The sequence below is a fragment of the Siphateles boraxobius genome, unplaced genomic scaffold (genome assembly GCF_051911475.1).
Source record: "Siphateles boraxobius isolate OS27281-9 unplaced genomic scaffold, OSU_SipBor_1 65, whole genome shotgun sequence".
NCBI lineage: Eukaryota > Metazoa > Chordata > Actinopteri > Cypriniformes > Leuciscidae > Siphateles > Siphateles boraxobius.
In genome coordinates, this window is record NW_027509192.1 from 16653412 (window position 1) to 16671079 (window position 17668).

General features: G+C 37.5%; 2 protein-coding genes across 2 annotated transcripts in view; both read left to right on the forward strand.

Annotated features, from left to right (window-relative positions):
* Nucleotides 1–13773, forward strand: part of abcc8 (ATP-binding cassette, sub-family C (CFTR/MRP), member 8) — a 92231-nt gene extending 78458 nt beyond the window's left edge. Inside the window, exons 27-40 of the mRNA XM_077211307.1 lie at nt 2430–2596; nt 4745–4814; nt 4933–5090; nt 6266–6358; nt 6493–6595; nt 7355–7468; nt 7561–7681; nt 8070–8200; nt 9394–9472; nt 9562–9670; nt 10036–10139; nt 11533–11666; nt 13316–13378; nt 13511–13773. Of these exons, the coding sequence (XP_077067422.1) occupies nt 2430–2596; nt 4745–4814; nt 4933–5090; nt 6266–6358; nt 6493–6595; nt 7355–7468; nt 7561–7681; nt 8070–8200; nt 9394–9472; nt 9562–9670; nt 10036–10139; nt 11533–11666; nt 13316–13378; nt 13511–13648 (1584 nt within the window). The 3' untranslated portion in view covers nt 13649–13773. The remainder of the gene's footprint in view (nt 1–2429; nt 2597–4744; nt 4815–4932; nt 5091–6265; nt 6359–6492; nt 6596–7354; nt 7469–7560; nt 7682–8069; nt 8201–9393; nt 9473–9561; nt 9671–10035; nt 10140–11532; nt 11667–13315; nt 13379–13510) is intronic.
* Nucleotides 13774–15235: 1462 nt separating this feature from the next.
* On the forward strand, nt 15236–17072 carry kcnj11 (potassium inwardly rectifying channel subfamily J member 11). The gene has a single exon (XM_077211388.1). It carries the CDS (start codon nt 15485–15487, stop codon nt 16652–16654), a length of 1170 nt encoding a protein of 389 aa, XP_077067503.1. The 5' UTR covers nt 15236–15484; the 3' UTR covers nt 16655–17072.
* Nucleotides 17073–17668: the final 596 nt, after the last annotated feature.

Here is a 17668-nt window from a genome sequence, read left to right on the forward strand (position 1 = left end):
GTGTCCTTAAAGATTGGATTTTTCCTCATTTTTCTAATTAAGGCATTAAGATCAATTTCCAAAAGATTATTTTTTATTCCTCTTTTTAGGCTACTTTAGCATGGGTGTCCTAACTTATTCACATCACTGTAAATGTTGAATGGCACATAGGAAAATACAAGAGAAGGTGTTAAGAACAAGATACAAACACTTCAGTTTATTAATAGACCACCCTGCCTCTGAGGAAGAGCATGTTGTGGTGAGCTTAGCCTTGAGCTAGTATGTGTTGTGACAGCTCAGATAATACAGTGAGACTAGAATCAAGTTGTTCAGAGTTAGAGGCAAGGTATAGTTTATTTACTACACCTCATCTTGAGTCAGTCAGATGGTTAAAATTGTGCTACTTTGAAGAAGCCAGTGGGACTCCAGATCTCCATCTTTCTTGTAGACACACAGGTCAAGCTCAAAAGATTTGTTTCTATATCCTCTCCGCACACAGCTGCTCTGTGCAATAAGTACAAAAAAATCTTTACAAAATTTAAATCCACATTCTCCTCTAGAGAGACTACAAGACAATTTTTCTGTATTTTCACAAACCAGTTTATTCTGATCAATACTTTACCCTCCATCACTGCTCAGATAATTGCTCAACGCATTTTAAGCAGCAGTCTTTGCCGCCACACAGAATGTAAAGTGGACTTTACCCCTGATTTAGACTTCCACTAATAAGTTATTTTTTTGAGTTTGTTCACATTATTGATATCCTCTGCTGAAGTCTATGGTAATGAATAGCCTTTTAGTCACCTTGATTGCCAGATTGATTTTCTTTCACTTTGTTATTTTTTCAGAGTGTACAATTAGCATTTGGAGGGTTGTAGTACATAAATTAGAATCAGTCAGAAAATCCTCAGTCTTCCTGTGTGATTGAAATGATTTGCTTGCTAGCAGTGTTATGGATTATTTGCAGTCACTTAAGTGCACTTAAATACACTTAAGGCTCGTTCACCCCATAGACGATAACTCTAACGATAACTATAAAGTTTTAATAATCATAATTCTATGAGAGCGGGGAAGACCAGGGGCCTCATTTATAAACGTTACGTACGCACAAAAGGCGGCGTACGCCGCTTTCTACGCAATAATTGGTATTTATAAAAAGCAAACTTGACGGGAAAATGTGCGGTCCTTCACACAAACTCTGACCCAGGAGTACGCATAAAAACGGGTGAAATTAAAAATGGCGACACCGTCGGCAGATGGAAGAAACACGTGAAAGTGTGTGAAACTGTAGACCGTTGTGTAAAAGAAATGGCAATACTGCCTCTCATAAATAACATGAAGACTTCACAAAGCAAGTCTTACAATTAACAGCCTACACGAACACCCGTTTGATCGATCTGCAGTGTAAAACAAACAAAGTCAAACGAAGCTGCAGAAATGCAAATTAACACATATTTGCAAAAATAGAAGTGAAATGTTCTGCAATAATATTGGCATGTTATGCAATTCATCCTCATAACACATCTGTAGCTTGTCAGATGCAATCAAATGGATGGTAATATAATGCCATGATGCCATCACAATGCGTAATGATGTATTACGTAATGCAACCTTTTATCACTCAAGTGCCTTTTTGGCATTAGTAATGCCCACACTGTGCCCTCCAAACAACATTTTAATCCTGTTTTCCAACTCTCCAACGATAATTTCTACTTCACATTGAGTGAAGTTACATTTCTTGGTTTTCCTCTTTGTTTACCATGATTTCGAAATCGATGAATATTAACTTGTGGGCGTTTCACAGACTATTTATGGGCAACTATGGGCATGACATGAAGCCGCAAAAGCTGCGCTACATTTAGAATTGATTGTGATTTATTAAGGGAAAACTGCGTAAGGGTTTGTGCGTACAAACGGTTTTATAAATCCGAATATTTCTGTGCGTACGCACGTCCAATGTTTCAACCATACACTTCTGACGCAAATCCTACGCAAAGTTTTATAAATGAGGCCCCTGACCACAGCGATAACGACATGAGAAACCATATTGTTGGACGTTAGCTGATAAACGATAAAAACATTGACAGCCAATCAGAATCCACCTGAATTTAAATAGCTTGAGAATTTAAAGTGGCAGATGACAAAACTGCAGCATGTGCAGAACATTATCTGTTGCTGTGGCCGTTAATATAGTTATTCTTAAGCTATCGTTCTGCAACAATACTGTGACAGGCTGCAACAATTATACTGGCAAATAAATGCTTAAAATATGCAGCTATTGCACTGTTATGAAAGTATAACCATGACAACATGTGTTAGAGTGAGATCAGCATGACCGAATTGCTTACCAACCCTTCCTGTGTGTGTAGAAATATTCAGTCTTTCAACTCATGAACTACATACCAAGTGAGTTGGTGTTTTTTTAAGTGTCGGCATTGTTCTCCCCACAGGACGTGGGTTTCAGTCACTCGTCATACCTGCTGGTGTTCAGTTTGCTGTGCTGTCTGGGTATTGTGCTGTGTCTGGCCACATCAGTGGCCGTGGAGTGGACAGGCTTGCGGGTGGCCAAAGAACTGCACCACAGTCTACTCAGTAATATTATTCTCGCCCCAATGAGGTACATCTTAAACCTTCATATCAAGTGTTTATGTGGAATATTATGGTATGTTGTGTATAATTTGTTATGCGTCATGGTGTGTGTGGGTATGTATTAAATACAAGGTGGGCGGCAAGTGTTTGCATAGGAGAGAGAGGGTTTATGTATGTGAGCATGTCTTGTTTTATTGCTCTTTGCCTGTGTAAATATATTTTGTGTGGAATGCCAAAAGAGATATTTAGCTAAATGTCATAAGTTGCTCTTTTACATACAGTGGAAGTGGATGTGAACTGCAGCTCTCAAACTCCTAGAGAACAGAAAAGTATCATTTCATGTGTACATTTCACAGATGAACTAAACTCAGCAATAAAAAGAAGCATCCTTTTTTCAGCATCCTGTATTTGAAAGATCATTTTGTAGAATCCAAATAGGCTTTACAGATCTTAATTGGAAAGTGTTTGTTTTTCATGCTTGTTTAAAAAAACCATAGACAATTGTTGCACACTCACCTGTAGAACAGTCCTTAAGACACAAACCGTTTACAGGCAGTAGACAATTAAAGTCACAGTTCCAATAATTTAGGACATTAAAGAGACCTTTCTACTGAAAAACACTAGGAGAAGGATGCTCAGGGTTCCTGATCACCTGCATTAACTTGCCATAGACCTGCTGCAGTAGGCATGAGGACTGCAGAAGTAAACGGAGCAATAAACTGTAATGTAAAGGGGCTTTCGCAACGGGTAGTTTTAGGAACTTAGTTCTAGGAACTAGACATTAGGGCGGTCCCCTGGAAAGAGCAGAAAGGAGGGCTAAGAGATGAAATCTCCTACAACAACTTGTAGTGCTACATGGCATTGAGTGTGAGAAAAGAACACAATGGCGCAGACAAAGGCGACAGTTAAATGCCATAAACATTAGCTTTTAAAAAAATGGCTGGTGCTGTTTTGTATGGCATGCGTTCAACCAATCAGCATACACTTAAGTCACTGGTAGTTCCTATTGTGCTGAGTTAGACCCATAGACTATAAAAAAATATGGACGTAGTGTCCGTGACGTCACCCGTAGGTTTCTGAAGAGCATTTCTGAAGCCCAAAGTGGGCGGAGCTGGCCTTTGCCATCTTGGCAGCGTGTCATTCCCAAATAACCGAAAATGTGCATAGAAGCAGGACTAGCTGAGGTGACGTGATGGCTAACAGACAGCAGAAAAAAAGGCTAGTAGTGACAGCAGCGGCAATCTACCTGTCACTCAAGTGGCCATGCTCTTAATTATGCAGAACTTTAAGGCTGAATAAAATTTAAACGGATGAGTTATAAAACAATTCACCCCCCTCACAGTTACGAAGGGCAAAATTAGCTACAGACCAATACCACTTTTTGTACCAGGGTGAAGACATTTTTTTTCTGCTGTAAAGTTGGGCATATTAACATGGGATTGATTCTCTTTTGGAACCTGTCTCTAGCGGCCAGTTGATGAATTTCAGTTTAAGTCACTTCCGTGTAGGTTTCAAGAGAAAGACCAGAAGATTCCCACTTGATTAGACCCTACTCTGAAGCTAATTTAGTTTTTCCAAGAGTTTTTCCTATAACTAAATTCGTTCCCAGTTCCTGCGGTATGAAAACGTCAAAAAGTGGATGCTTCCGCCAATAGTTCTAGGAACAATGAAAACGCTCCTTCAGTGTGAAAGCCCCTTAAGACGCCTGAGACAGTGCTACAGGGAGACATCTGATCGTCCTTGCAGTGGCAAACCACTTGTAACCATATTTCCCCTTAGATGTGTTTGAGTTGCAAGTGCCGAGGTGGAAGAGTGGAGTAACATCTCACAGCATAAACTGGCAAATCCGGCTCAGTCCATTAAAATGAGATGCACTGTAGGACTGAAAGCAGCTGCTGGCCACAACAGATACTGACTGTTCTGTTCAGGGACTAATTGTCCCATTTGTGTTCGTCAAATGATTTTGAAATCTGTTCCATTTGTCTCAGTTGTTGAATCTTTTTATGTTCATACAAATATTTACACATAAGACATTTGCTGGGGGGTGTGGGCATTTGAAAGTGGGAGGATGTTCATTATCTTTTTTTGCTGAGTATATTTCTTTGAGTCAAGTGATTTAACCTTTGAAATAGATTGAAATTTTCCCCAAATTTGTTCCCCCCTTCTTTTTTTTCAGGCTCTTTGAAACGACTCCTTTAGGAAGCATATTAAACCGTTTCTCTTCAGATACCAATACGATAGATCAGGTAGGATGTTACGATACCCAAATCGTAAAATGTTTGTGTGTTGCAGCATTACTCACTTGATGAATATCAGACACAGCATTCAGTAATAGATTTTTATTTCTATCTATTTATGTTTCAGCACATTCCCGCTACCCTGGAGTGTTTGAGTCGCTCCACGCTGCTGTGTGTGTCGGCTCTGGGTGTGATCTCATACGTCACGCCGGTTTTCCTCATTGTACTAGCACCACTGGCCATCACCTGCTACTTCATCCAGAAATACTTCAGAGTCGCTTCAAAGTAACCAATCCGATTAATTTATCACTTATCTGAAGACATTTACTTCTCTATTGCAACCACAGTATTGCATATAATTATCCATTACTACATTGCAACTTTTTGTCCAGATTTGTTTTATCTTGTATAATAAGAAATATGCCTTTATAGCTACAAATGTATCAATACTAAATAAATTCCTACTAAGAGATACTTCACCCAAAAACGAAAATTCTCTAATCATTTACTCTCCCACAGCCCAGAAGTATGACTTACTTTCTTCAGATGAACACAAAGATTTTTAGAATAATAATCCATCTTTGTGTCTGTATGATGCAAGTCAATGGGCTCCCAAAAGTTGACGGTCAAAACAGCACAAACAACCATCATGACGGTAATACCTACGACCCAGTGGCTTCTGAAACGATACAACTAAAATATGAATACTCTGTAGGTATGTAGTGTATATATATATATATATATATATATATATATATATATATATATATACAGAATATATAGCAATAGCAAGTTAGCTTTGAAAGCATAAGATCCCACCCTCACTTCAGAGCCATGCCTCCTTCAAAACACATGAACACGCACAGCCAGAGCAGAGTCTACAAAGCGTCACGAGACTCTGTTAAATTACCCCATGTCTCAAAACATGTAACATTACAATAATAACTAACATAAGCAACTCAGAGAGCTCTGACAGCAGACACCACAATTGTCGAGCATTATCGGACGTTTCTATGGGCTGCTATACATAATCTATACATATTGGAATGGTTAAAGCTGGTCCCTCAACACTCAAGAGCAAGTTGACTGTGCGTCTACAACCATAGTTAGATGCATGTACAAATATCTATATCTGCAATAGACTCCAGGTGATGGTTTTGCGAAGGCGTCAGCTAACATGATATATATACATATACATATATATATATATATATATATATATATATATATATATATATATATATATATATATATAAATTCTATTTTTTTCACTTCATATAGAATTAGAGGTGGGGTTTTCCCCTAAAAATCTTAATTTGTATTTATCTGAAGAACGTGTCCTTATCCCAATGCCACCACCAAAAGACATGTCCTTTGATGATGGCATGAGGGTGAGTAGATGATGAGAGAATTTTATTTTCTATTGAGATGTTCAGTGACCTGTGTGCTTGTATTTCCAGAGATCTCCAGCAGCTAGAAGACAGCACACAGCTTCCTCTGCTCTCACACTTCTCTGAGACAGTAGAGGGACTCACAACCATTAGAGCCTTCAGGTGGGCAAAACGATGGGTTTGAGTGCTTTATTTGCTCATCTGTTGACCGTGGCAGTCACTCTGGATGGGAGCATCTGCTAAATGCCTTCCATATAAATGTATTAAACAGATTCTCCTTGTATTTTCCCTCTTAGGTATGAGCCTAGATTCAGACAGAGACTTCTAGAGTTCACAGATGCCAATAACATGGCCTCTCTCTTCCTCACAGCAGCGAACCGCTGGCTGGAGGTTCGAATGGTGAGTTTATAAGCCACACAAGTCAGTTACTAAATCGCACTGGGGGAACCTTTTCATAGTTCCTAGAACTATTAGCGGAAGTACCCATTTTTTGGCGTGTTCGCACCGCACGAACTCCTTTTGGAGGAACTAATTTAGCTCCTACTTCAGAGTAGTGTCTAAACCAGCACTATAGGAACAACCAGTGACGTTAGTGAAAGCTGATTGGCCGGACACATGCAAAATATCAACAGCCTTTTGACCCTTACACGAAAATCCAACGCAATTTTAAGGGGACAAACGAAACATAATTAACACTGGACATCAACCACACGGCATACGCTAATACATTTTCATATTTTCTATGTATAACAGTTCTATCTAATCACATATTAGACAGGACTGTTAGACAGATCGTTAACTAATTAACACGGAGAATGAAAGCCCTGTGTGCTTAGGCTCTGGCGTTCTCAGCACTGTCAAAATAAAAGTCACATCAACAAGCGCAGCTAACGTCACTTCAGAGTTCCTACTGGCGGTGCATATGCAACCAGGAAAATGTTCCTAAGGGAACCATTAGTTCTCAGGGAACCACCCTGGTGGCTAGTTCCTAGAACTAAGTTCCTAGAACTACCCGGTGTGAAAGTCCCTTATGTGTGACATCTGTAGATGTTTGTTCCAGTTAAAAATCTTTTTTTATTTGATCAAATACTGGCAAAAATAGATTGAACGACTGAACGACTCAACAGTAATGGTTATACTATTGTATCTCTTGTGCAGGAGTACATTGGGGCCTTTATTGTCCTAATAGCAGCTGTGGCCTCCATCACAAACTCCCAGTACAATCATCTGTCCACTGGGCTGGTGGGGCTGGGACTTACATATGCCCTCATGGCAAGACCACACACACACATATACATCTAACTTTCTACATGCTGATCTTCAGCAATATTGGACAACTTCTGTTTCTATATTTTATCTCTCAGGTGTCCAACTACCTGAACTGGATGGTGCGTAATCTGGCAGACATGGAGGTGCAGCTGGGAGCTGTGAAGAGAATAAAAGCTCTGCTGAGGACAGAACCTGAAAACTACGAGGGTCTGCTGTGTGAGTATCAGTAAACGCATTAAGGGTTTTCTGTTAGAACGGTGTCGTGTAAGTGGCCCCCCAAGTATATAACTAATGATCTTTGCAACGGAAGTGAATCAATCAAAACTAACTTTAGCTGGAAAATCACTTTATTCTAGAGCTGCTGTAAAGCCAAAACAATCTCTGTTACTTTAATTTCCTATTATATCACTGTAAAGCTGCTTTGAAACAATCTATATTGTTAAAAGCACTTTATAAAGGAAGGGGACTTGACTTGATTTAAACACAGGAAAAGAAGTGGAAAAGAAGTAGACAGATCTACTATATCCAGTGTTCTCACATGCTGTCCATCTTTCTCTGTATATCGTACGCCTCTTATCTCTTTGGTTAAATGTTTCTCTCTCAGCCGCGTCTCAGCTTCCAGAAGGTTGGCCTCAGCGGGGTGAGATTCAGATCCAGAATCTGAGTGTGAGGTACGACAGCACCCTGAAGCCTGTCCTCAAACAGGTCAATGCTCACATCAGCCCAGGACAAAAGGTACAATTATACACATATGTAAGAAAGTACATTTTCTTAATAAAGTTAAATAATTATATTCAACTTATTTAAATATAAAGAGGGTATGCACAGTAGGCGGAGTCACTGCAGTTACACCCACTGACTGGCATTGAATGCTGCAAAAGAGCTGTGCGAATGACTATACAAATAGATTCAACAAGAAATCTGAGCTATCTTTTTACAGGTTGCTGAAAGCTACAGAATCCCTAGAACCCCAGATCACTCAGCCATTCGCAGAAACAACTGGAATCCAGGCAGCGAAACATGGATTTACAGCAGCTCTAGAATAAAGTTATTGTCCAGCTAAAGTTAGTTTTGATTGATTCACTTCCGTTGCAAAGATTATTAGTTATTTACACTTAAAGCTCTCCGGCCGGCTCATTTGCCCAACAACAGTGCCTGGTGCCACTATAAAACCAAACCAATCTCTGTTACCTTAAATTATATGTTTATCTCTGTAAAGCTGCTTTGAAACAATCTACATTGTTAAAAGCGCTATATAAATGAGGATGACCTGACTTGACTTGGTGGTTCGAGAACGCAAACCTTGAAATAGGTTCCAAGTTGCAAGAGTTGACTTCACGCGTCAGTTTCATACGTCATCATTTTAATTTCACCATCAAATCCTGTCTTGAAGTACGACCAAGCGTCAAGTCAGATTTATTTGTATAGCGCTTTAGATTACACATCATTTCCAAGCAGCTTGACAGAAAGTCACAATTTTATGTTTGGCCTAATGCCTTAGTGCTTTAACAAGTTTTAGGGCTGCTCGATGACAGATTTAGATCTACCTATATTGTATTTATAGTGTTGTCTAGCAGGTAAAGCATTCACAGGCTTTGCTTGTATTCCAGGGGGTCAAAATCAGGTACATAAAAATGACAGAAAACCTGAATCTTGGCCTCATGTCAATGTCCATGGACCACCTCTTCGGTGAGGTGTGAGGATCACTGTCGAGTCCAACACCCTCAAGTCGAGTCAAACTACAGTTTCCCCTATTAAAGCCAGTTATGTTGCAAGATGTTTTGCCACTCAGTCTGACTGAGGGGGCGTGTCCTGGTGGGAAAGTGACGTCAATGCATACCCTCTATATACACACACAGGAAATTATTTGGATTGCGTATTGTTAAAGGTTACGCATAAGCCCTTTACTTTGTGTTGTTCTGTTACAGCTTGGAATCTGTGGTAGAACAGGAAGTGGCAAGTCATCTTTCTCATTGGCCTTTTTCCGGATGGTGGACACGTTTGAGGGTGACTCCCGATTTTTTTTTATTTTTATCAAGGCCAAGCTAATTTAATTTAATTTACAGAGTATAATATAAGCCTCTATACTCCAACAGGGCGAATAATCATTGATGACATCGATATAGCAAAGATGCCTCTTCAGACGCTGAGGTCACGCTTCTCTATTATTCTACAAGATCCCTTCTTATTCAGCGGAACCATCCGGTGCGTCTCTTAAAACCGAATACTGCATGAGTGAATAAAATTCTCTCAATATCCTAGACATTGTATTCATTTACAATAAAAAAAAAATCTTTTGATCAACATTATCAGTTTAAATTTGACACTTGAGATGTGATTTCATAGGCCAAACTCCCCCAGATTTACATTATGAATGGATGATATACAAGCATTCATATATATTATTAATCATTGCTGTTTTCTCTCTGAATCTACCTTAGGTTTTGTACCGTTTTAGTGTTTTTAAAAGCCCCAGAACACATCAGTATGGGCTGTAGAGATGAAGGATTTCTGGGGCAAACTGGATTGGTAATGAGAAGTTCTATACTATCTCATTTTCTTGTGTTCAGTTTTAATCTAGATCCAGAGATGAAGGCCACAGACAGCATGTTGTGGGAGGCGTTAGAAATAGCACAACTCAAACCAGTAGTTAAAACCCTGCCTGGTGGACTAGGTAAGACACCTAAGACATGATAAAACATGATTAGAGAATGATAGAAATCACATGTTTAAGGGATAGTTGGGAATAAAATGAAAAATCTGTCAATCTAATCACTCTCATTCCATTCCAAACCTACAGTATGGTTTTTTCACCCTTCTGTGGAACATAGAAGATGATATTTGAAATGTATGAATATATGAAAAAATTTCATTAAAAAGTCTATATGGGCATCAGTGTTCGTACAGGTTTGGAATTATATAATGGCTTTAACCCTGTCATATTATTTCAATAAAACAGTTTATTGAATGTTTTGACAAAAAAAAAAAACATATATGCCACCTTTTCTGAGTATCATATTTGATGCATCAGGTTTTTGTCCCATATAGTATGATCTTCAGTATAAGCTCAAGGAAGGAAAATAATATTTGGTGAATTTTGAACAATTTGCAATTCGGTGCTGTTGCTGATATTTATATGGCCAAACAGTAATACATTCTGATCGTTTTTAATGTAAATGAGATCTTTAAAAGTAGTACTTCCATAAAATGCATAGATATCAGTTGCCACTATATCTCCCATTAATGTCTTAATATAATGATATTTAAATGTTTATTTTATGATCAAAGCTCTGTAGTTTTTGTGCAATGCAATACAATGATGATTGACAGATGTACAAATAAACGTTCCTCAAAAGTCTGATGTATCATATTTGATACTCACATTTTAACATGATTTAAAAAATATATATATATTATATACATACTGTATACAAGGATAACCAAGTATGGATTTGCTTCAGCCCAGTAAGTGTTCTCCTTAAAATCTGAAAACAACTTTTATATTGTTAGTAATATTTCCTTTATTATAAAAGTTTTCAAAGCAAAAGACACATGAATGATGACCTGAGGAGGGACGTTTTTAGAACGATACTTTAAAAGGCCTTTTACTTGCTAAAAATAGAAACTAACAATTAGATGACAGAAGGCTTGTGTACAACAGAAGAATAAAGGTTTTGATCATGTTGGTCATTTAGAGGCCTTAAAATTGTGTGTATCAAATATGATACAGTAGGCTTTAAGGCATGTTCACACCAAGAACAATAACTATATTAGCGTCCACAACGCACAATAATGTTCCGTTTATTATAAGTATGTGCTGTCTTCTGCCAAAGTGCTCAAACTCTTCAAAATCTTTTGTGATTCTAACAATAATTGTCCTCTGTGTTATCTTTATGGTTGCGGTATGGACTTCCCTATTCTCATAGAATTAGAACGATTATTAAAACTTTATATTTATATAGTTATAGCTACCATCCTTGGTGTGAACAGGTCTTTTTAAGGTTAAGATTTAATTTTAAACAAAAATCTAAAAATATGATTGATGGTACTTTTTCCTTGCATTTCAGATGCTATAATAACCGAGGGTGGGGAGAACTTCAGCCAGGGGCAGCGTCAGCTGTTCTGTCTGGCACGCGCATTTGTGCGGAAGAGCAGTATTCTGATTATGGACGAGGCGACTGCTTCCATAGACATGGCTACGGTGTGTGTGTGTGTGTGTGTGTGTGTGTGTGTGTGTGTGTGTGTGTGTGTGTGTGTGTGTGTGTGTGTGTGTGTGTGTGTGTGTGTGTGTGTGTGTGTGTGTGTGTGTGTGTGTGTGTGTGTGTGTGTGTGTGTGTGTGTGTGTGTGTGTGTGTGTGTGTGTGTGTGTGTGTGTGTTTAGAAGTACAATAAAGAGTAAGAGAGTCTAAGAGGTGGAAGAAGACCCCCCAGGGCCACGACCTCGATTCACTTCTCACTATTCTCAAACACTCTTCTCCTCCGACTGCTCCTCTGCCTTCATCTCTCTGGAGTAAATGAACCGTGGCTGTGCTAAATGCACTGGCTGGGGTTTTATAGAGGAATGGACACACAGTGAGGGACAATTTGATGGATTCCAAATAAAAAGGAAAGCATCCGTGTGAAAAGTACAGGTGTTTCTGATATAAAGAATTCAAAATAAAAATTCCTTGCCAGCTTGAATGTAAGCCAGGGGTTTTCAAAGTCAAATTACATGTACACAGATTCTTAATAACGCTATGGAAGATATTCAGTCAAGGGCATGAATGATTTTCTTTTGTTGTTTGATTAACATTAATGACTGGCTTATATGAGGCTGCTGTCACTTTAAGAGCGTATGCACGGATCCAATAAAATGAAAATTTCGCCCAACTGTTTAATTTCACTTTAGACATAATCAGACATTTTGACACATAAGCGCAATAAGCCGTGAAAGTGAACTGAATTCAGCACATGTAGCGAATTAAGTTCTGTCGCGGTTTATTGTAATTTTAATAACTCATCAAAAATTACGTCCCGCTCTTTCTTCTCATTCGTCCATGTTTCTTTGCTGCTCTATCGTTTTTTAAGCAGTCCTACGCTTTATGGAAATATTTACATTCAGATAAACTATATAGAAAACCTCTATTGATTGATATTGTCATGTCGCCCAGCTCTAACCCCACACTTTGAAAACCCGATGTAAGCTATCATTAAACACTAATATATAAAGTAATATATACTAAAATTCGTTCATTTTTTTTAATAAATCCTTCACTTAAATTGTTATAACAATAATATCATTTATTGATAAAAAGTACTAAAATTATAGATTAAAAAGTTAGAAATTATATATACATTTTATATAATTTCTAACTTTATTATTTTAATTTACATTATATTATAATGTAAATCATTTTAATAATAAAAAATTATATATAAAATAAAAAATTTAATTATTAAAATAATATAATATAGTGCCCTTTTTAATAGATTGGGTTAAAAAGTTTGAAATTATAAAACTTTTTTTAGAATGGAAATTATATTTAATGTAGCCATTTTTCTGCCATTTCTATAATACTAAATTATATATAAACAACAAATTTCAATTAATAAAAATATAAAATATTATATTATATAATGCTCTATTAAATAGGTAAGGTTATAAAGTTAAGGTAAGGTTATAAAATGAAATATATATATATATATATATATATATATATATATAAATTATAAACGTTTAAAAAAATAATATATATATATATATATATATATATAATTAATATAATGTTCTTTTTAATATGTTAGGTTTATAGTTTATTGTATATTATTATATTTTATATTATATTATATTAATGCTCTTTTTTTTAATAGGAGAGCATTCTACAGAAAGTTGTGATGACTGCCTTCGCCGACAGAACTGTGGTCACCATCGCCGTAAGTCTAGCTGTGGTTAAAGCGCAACAGCAGGACGACCATTCAATGCTTTTAATGATTAAGAGGCATTTAAGTCCGATCAAACAAGCTCTCAGCCATTTAACATCATTATGTGTGTGTGTTTTTCCACAGCATCGTGTGCACACCATCCTGAATGCAGACCTGGTGATTGTGATGAAGAGAGGAGTCATTCTGGAGTTTGATAAACCAGAGGTTCTCCTGAATAAAGAGAACAGTGTGTTTGCGTCGTTCGTGCGAGCCGACAAATGAGTCCGGACACCCTCTACTGAAAGTGCACTTGTACCGTGAATTATAAATTATTTATAACTGTATTTATCATAATCACATTTGTAAATAAAATCTTAAACATTTATTAATAAAAATATATAAACAACCTGTATGCCCTTTTTTATATAAACAATTACAGATTTTTATATAGATTATATATTAATAATATTATATATTCTAATTTAAACAATAATTTATATTATTTTTATATCCTAAAGTGGACTAATAGCAATATGACAAAAGAAATATTTATAGTTCATCTTGTAGAGTTAACAACCTTACATTACAACATTACTGAAGTATAGATCTTATTTATAGGGTTGCGGCTTATTTAATTTATGACAGGAATGAAAACAAGGCAAAATATTGATTGTTCAGCTAACAAAACTTATTTCCGAAAAAAGCTTTAAGTAGACAAATAACATTTTAAAAGTTGTGAGTTGTGAAAATTAAGTGAACGAGGACCTAGTATGTACTTCATATCCCCCCAAAAAACATGAATAAATGTTTTGTGAATTCTATTACTTACTTCACTATTATTGTAATGTATTTAGTACAGTATTGTTAGCTGTAGTAATATACTGTAGTTAGAACCATATGATAAATGTTTATTGGTAATGAAGAGCATAGTATAGTAGGCCTAGTACACAGCATTGTAGTCTATGCTATAGTGTAGTAAGTACCGAATTGTTTTCTGTAGTGTAGTATGCTAATGCATTTGTATACTATAGAATTATTTATATATAATTATTCTCCACAACACTAAATATGTTTTTTTTTATTGTTAATGAAGAGTGAATTATAGCACAGTATGGTATAGTAGGCTAGGAAATTAATCTTTTTTTATTTTATACTGTAGTTTGTAGTCTTTAAAAGCTAAATGTGTTGCTAATTGAGTTGACCCTAACCCGAACTCTATTCCTACCCCAACCCTATATTAATTACAGTACATGTAATTAATTAAAATTACTAAGTACTTAAATGTATAATTACACTGTAACAGGGACACATTAAAATAAAATTTAATCAATTTTTTTAAATTGCATTTTTTTTTTATTTAAAAGATTAGAATACCATATTATAGACATCAAAGCTGCTCTCTACTATAGCTTGTTCATATATTATCTTACACTCTGCATTAACAACAAAAATCAGTGTGTGAGTGCAAGTTTGCATGAGACAAACTACACTAACCGATGTTACCTATATAATAACCTATATACTATAACTGAACTACACTATGCTAATTAATTGCATGCAATTATGCCTAATTATATACTTATTACTATAGTAAATACAGTAACGTGTAACAAGGACACCTTAAAATAGTGTTACCGAAGTTAGAAATAATTTTTTTTTAAAAATGCTCTTTTTAATAGGTAAAAAGTTATATTGGTTATGCAGAGTAAAGTGTAGCAGGCTATAGTATACTACAGCATTGATGTCTAGTAGTTTGTCTCTTTAGAACTGGAGCCCTAACTATGACATAAGTATAGAAGTGTACATTAGCCCATGTCTTTTAATTGTTACCCGCAGAGTGGGTTCTCTTCTCACTGTGGTAAAGTTCGCGTTTAGCACGCATGCCCTGTGCTGAATGAGTCTTTCTGAAGTCACATCTGAGGATGTGCGAGAAAATATCGGGTTGCAGTTGACTGGCAGCGGCAGCCGGATCACTAAATGTGTCGTCTTCCCACGGGACCTCCTATACCCTCATGTGAGCGCGTGAACGGACACCGAGCGCGGCGCGCGCTGAAGATGAGCGCACTTGTCATGTTACAACTTAATAGCGCAGCCGCGAAGCTGTAGTATGGACCAGCTATGTTGTCCAGAAAAGGACTCATTCCCGATGACTATTTATTGACTCGGTTGGCGGAGAATGTGTTACAGCCCAAATATAAGACTAAATCGAGAAAGGCGCGATTCGTCGCCAAGAACGGAACGTGCAACGTCGCGCACACGAACATACGCGAACAAGGACGGTTTCTACAAGACGTTTTCACCACTCTAGTGGATCTAAAATGGCTTCACACTCTGGTGATCTTCACTATGTCCTTCCTGTGCAGTTGGCTATTGTTCGGGATGGTCTGGTGGCTCATCGCCTTCGCGCACGGAGACCTGGACCCGAAAGGTGACGACTTTGTCCCGTGTGTAACGGACATCCACTCGTTCTCCTCAGCCTTTCTGTTCTCCATTGAAGTCCAAGTGACCATCGGTTTTGGCGGACGGATGGTCACTGAGGAGTGCCTATCGGCCATCGTGATACTGATCATTCAGAACATAGTCGGTTTGCTGATCAATGCCATCATGTTAGGATGCATCTTCATGAAAACCGCGCAAGCAAACCGGCGAGCGGAAACGCTCATCTTCAGCAAACACGCGGTTATAACCGTCAGAAACAACAAGCTGTGCTTCATGTTTCGCCTCGGGGACTTGAGGAAGAGCATGATCATCAGTGCCGCCATCCACATGCAGGTGGTGCGGAAAACCGTCACCAATGAAGGCGAGATGGTGCCTTTGGATCAGATAGACATCCAGATGGACAACCCGGTGGGCACCAACAGCATCTTTCTGGTGTCACCCCTCATCATCAGTCACGTCATTGACAAAAACAGCCCGCTGTATGATCTATCGGCGGCCGATCTGCTGCACGAGGACATTGAGGTGGTCGTCGTACTGGAGGGGGTTGTGGAGACCACCGGCATCACCACACAAGCGCGGACCTCTTACCTGTCCGAGGAGATATTATGGGGTCAGAGGTTTGTGCCTACGGTGTCTCAAGAAGATGGGATGTATGCTGTGGACTATTCTAAGTTTGGGAACACCATTAAAGTGTCTACGCCGAGCTGCAGCGCGCGAGCTCTGGATGACGCGGGAGGATTGGAGAGGTTTAAACTGCAGGAGCCCAACAGAACAGGCGCATCAGTGAGGAGAAGAATCAAGATCAGCACACCAAAGAAACATGCATCTGTTGTGTCGTCAACCTCCTGAGACGTTTTATTATTATTATTATTTATTTCAAACAACTGTATTGGAATAAAAAGTACTGACATCCAAATAGCTATTTATAAAAAACAAAACGGTGTCCATATGTCCACTAGAGTGGATAAAAATAATTTAGTAAGTCTCAGTAGGTTAATGCTGAAATATTACGTTTGTATGTATAGTGAAAAAAAAAAACAATAGAGATAATATATTCATATTATATAATATGTTCGTTTGGATAAATACGGATGCACTGTTGCAACTACGTTTTTTCTTTATATTAATGACCTCTTATTGAGAAATATGCACGTTTGAATTTAGGTCTCAGGGAACTGAATGACTATGCACATGAAGAAGCGCATGACGTTTAATACAATCCCTGTTGTATGCCTTGTTATAAATAAACCAGATTGTTTGTATTGAATTGCTTTGTAGTGCACTGGACAGACCTTACAGTATAGCAACAGTATAGCTAAAGGTTTACCCTTTGAATATTAATGGATAGGCCCACATGTCGGTGTTGTGAATCCTACTCTGATTTACCAAAATATAATTAGCGCATGACTATGTTGCGTGGCAACCGTCCTGAAGTGACTCGGGAGTCACTTATCTTAATCAATATTCATGAGCCAAGGCCCCGCCCCAGAATTAATAAATTTGTCATGCATGCGTAACAGCGCCTTACTTGAGAAATGCTTCCACCTTGTGGACAAGTAGTTCTGGGCGCAGTTGAGAAAAAGAAATCTGATCGGATTTCGGCTATCGGATCGGAATTATTTTTTAATATGGGTAAAAAAAAAAGAATTCTGAAATTGGATTATATCACATAATCCAATCTTGTTTTTGATCCCAGCAGAAGGGTGGATTTCAGGAACAAATATGTAAATAAAACTTTAAAATTGGTAAAATAAATAAAATAAATAATAATAATAATAATAATAATTTGTATCATGTGCAAAATAAAAAAATAAATGTATATAATCTACAATAGATGCACATTTGTATAATCTACAATATATG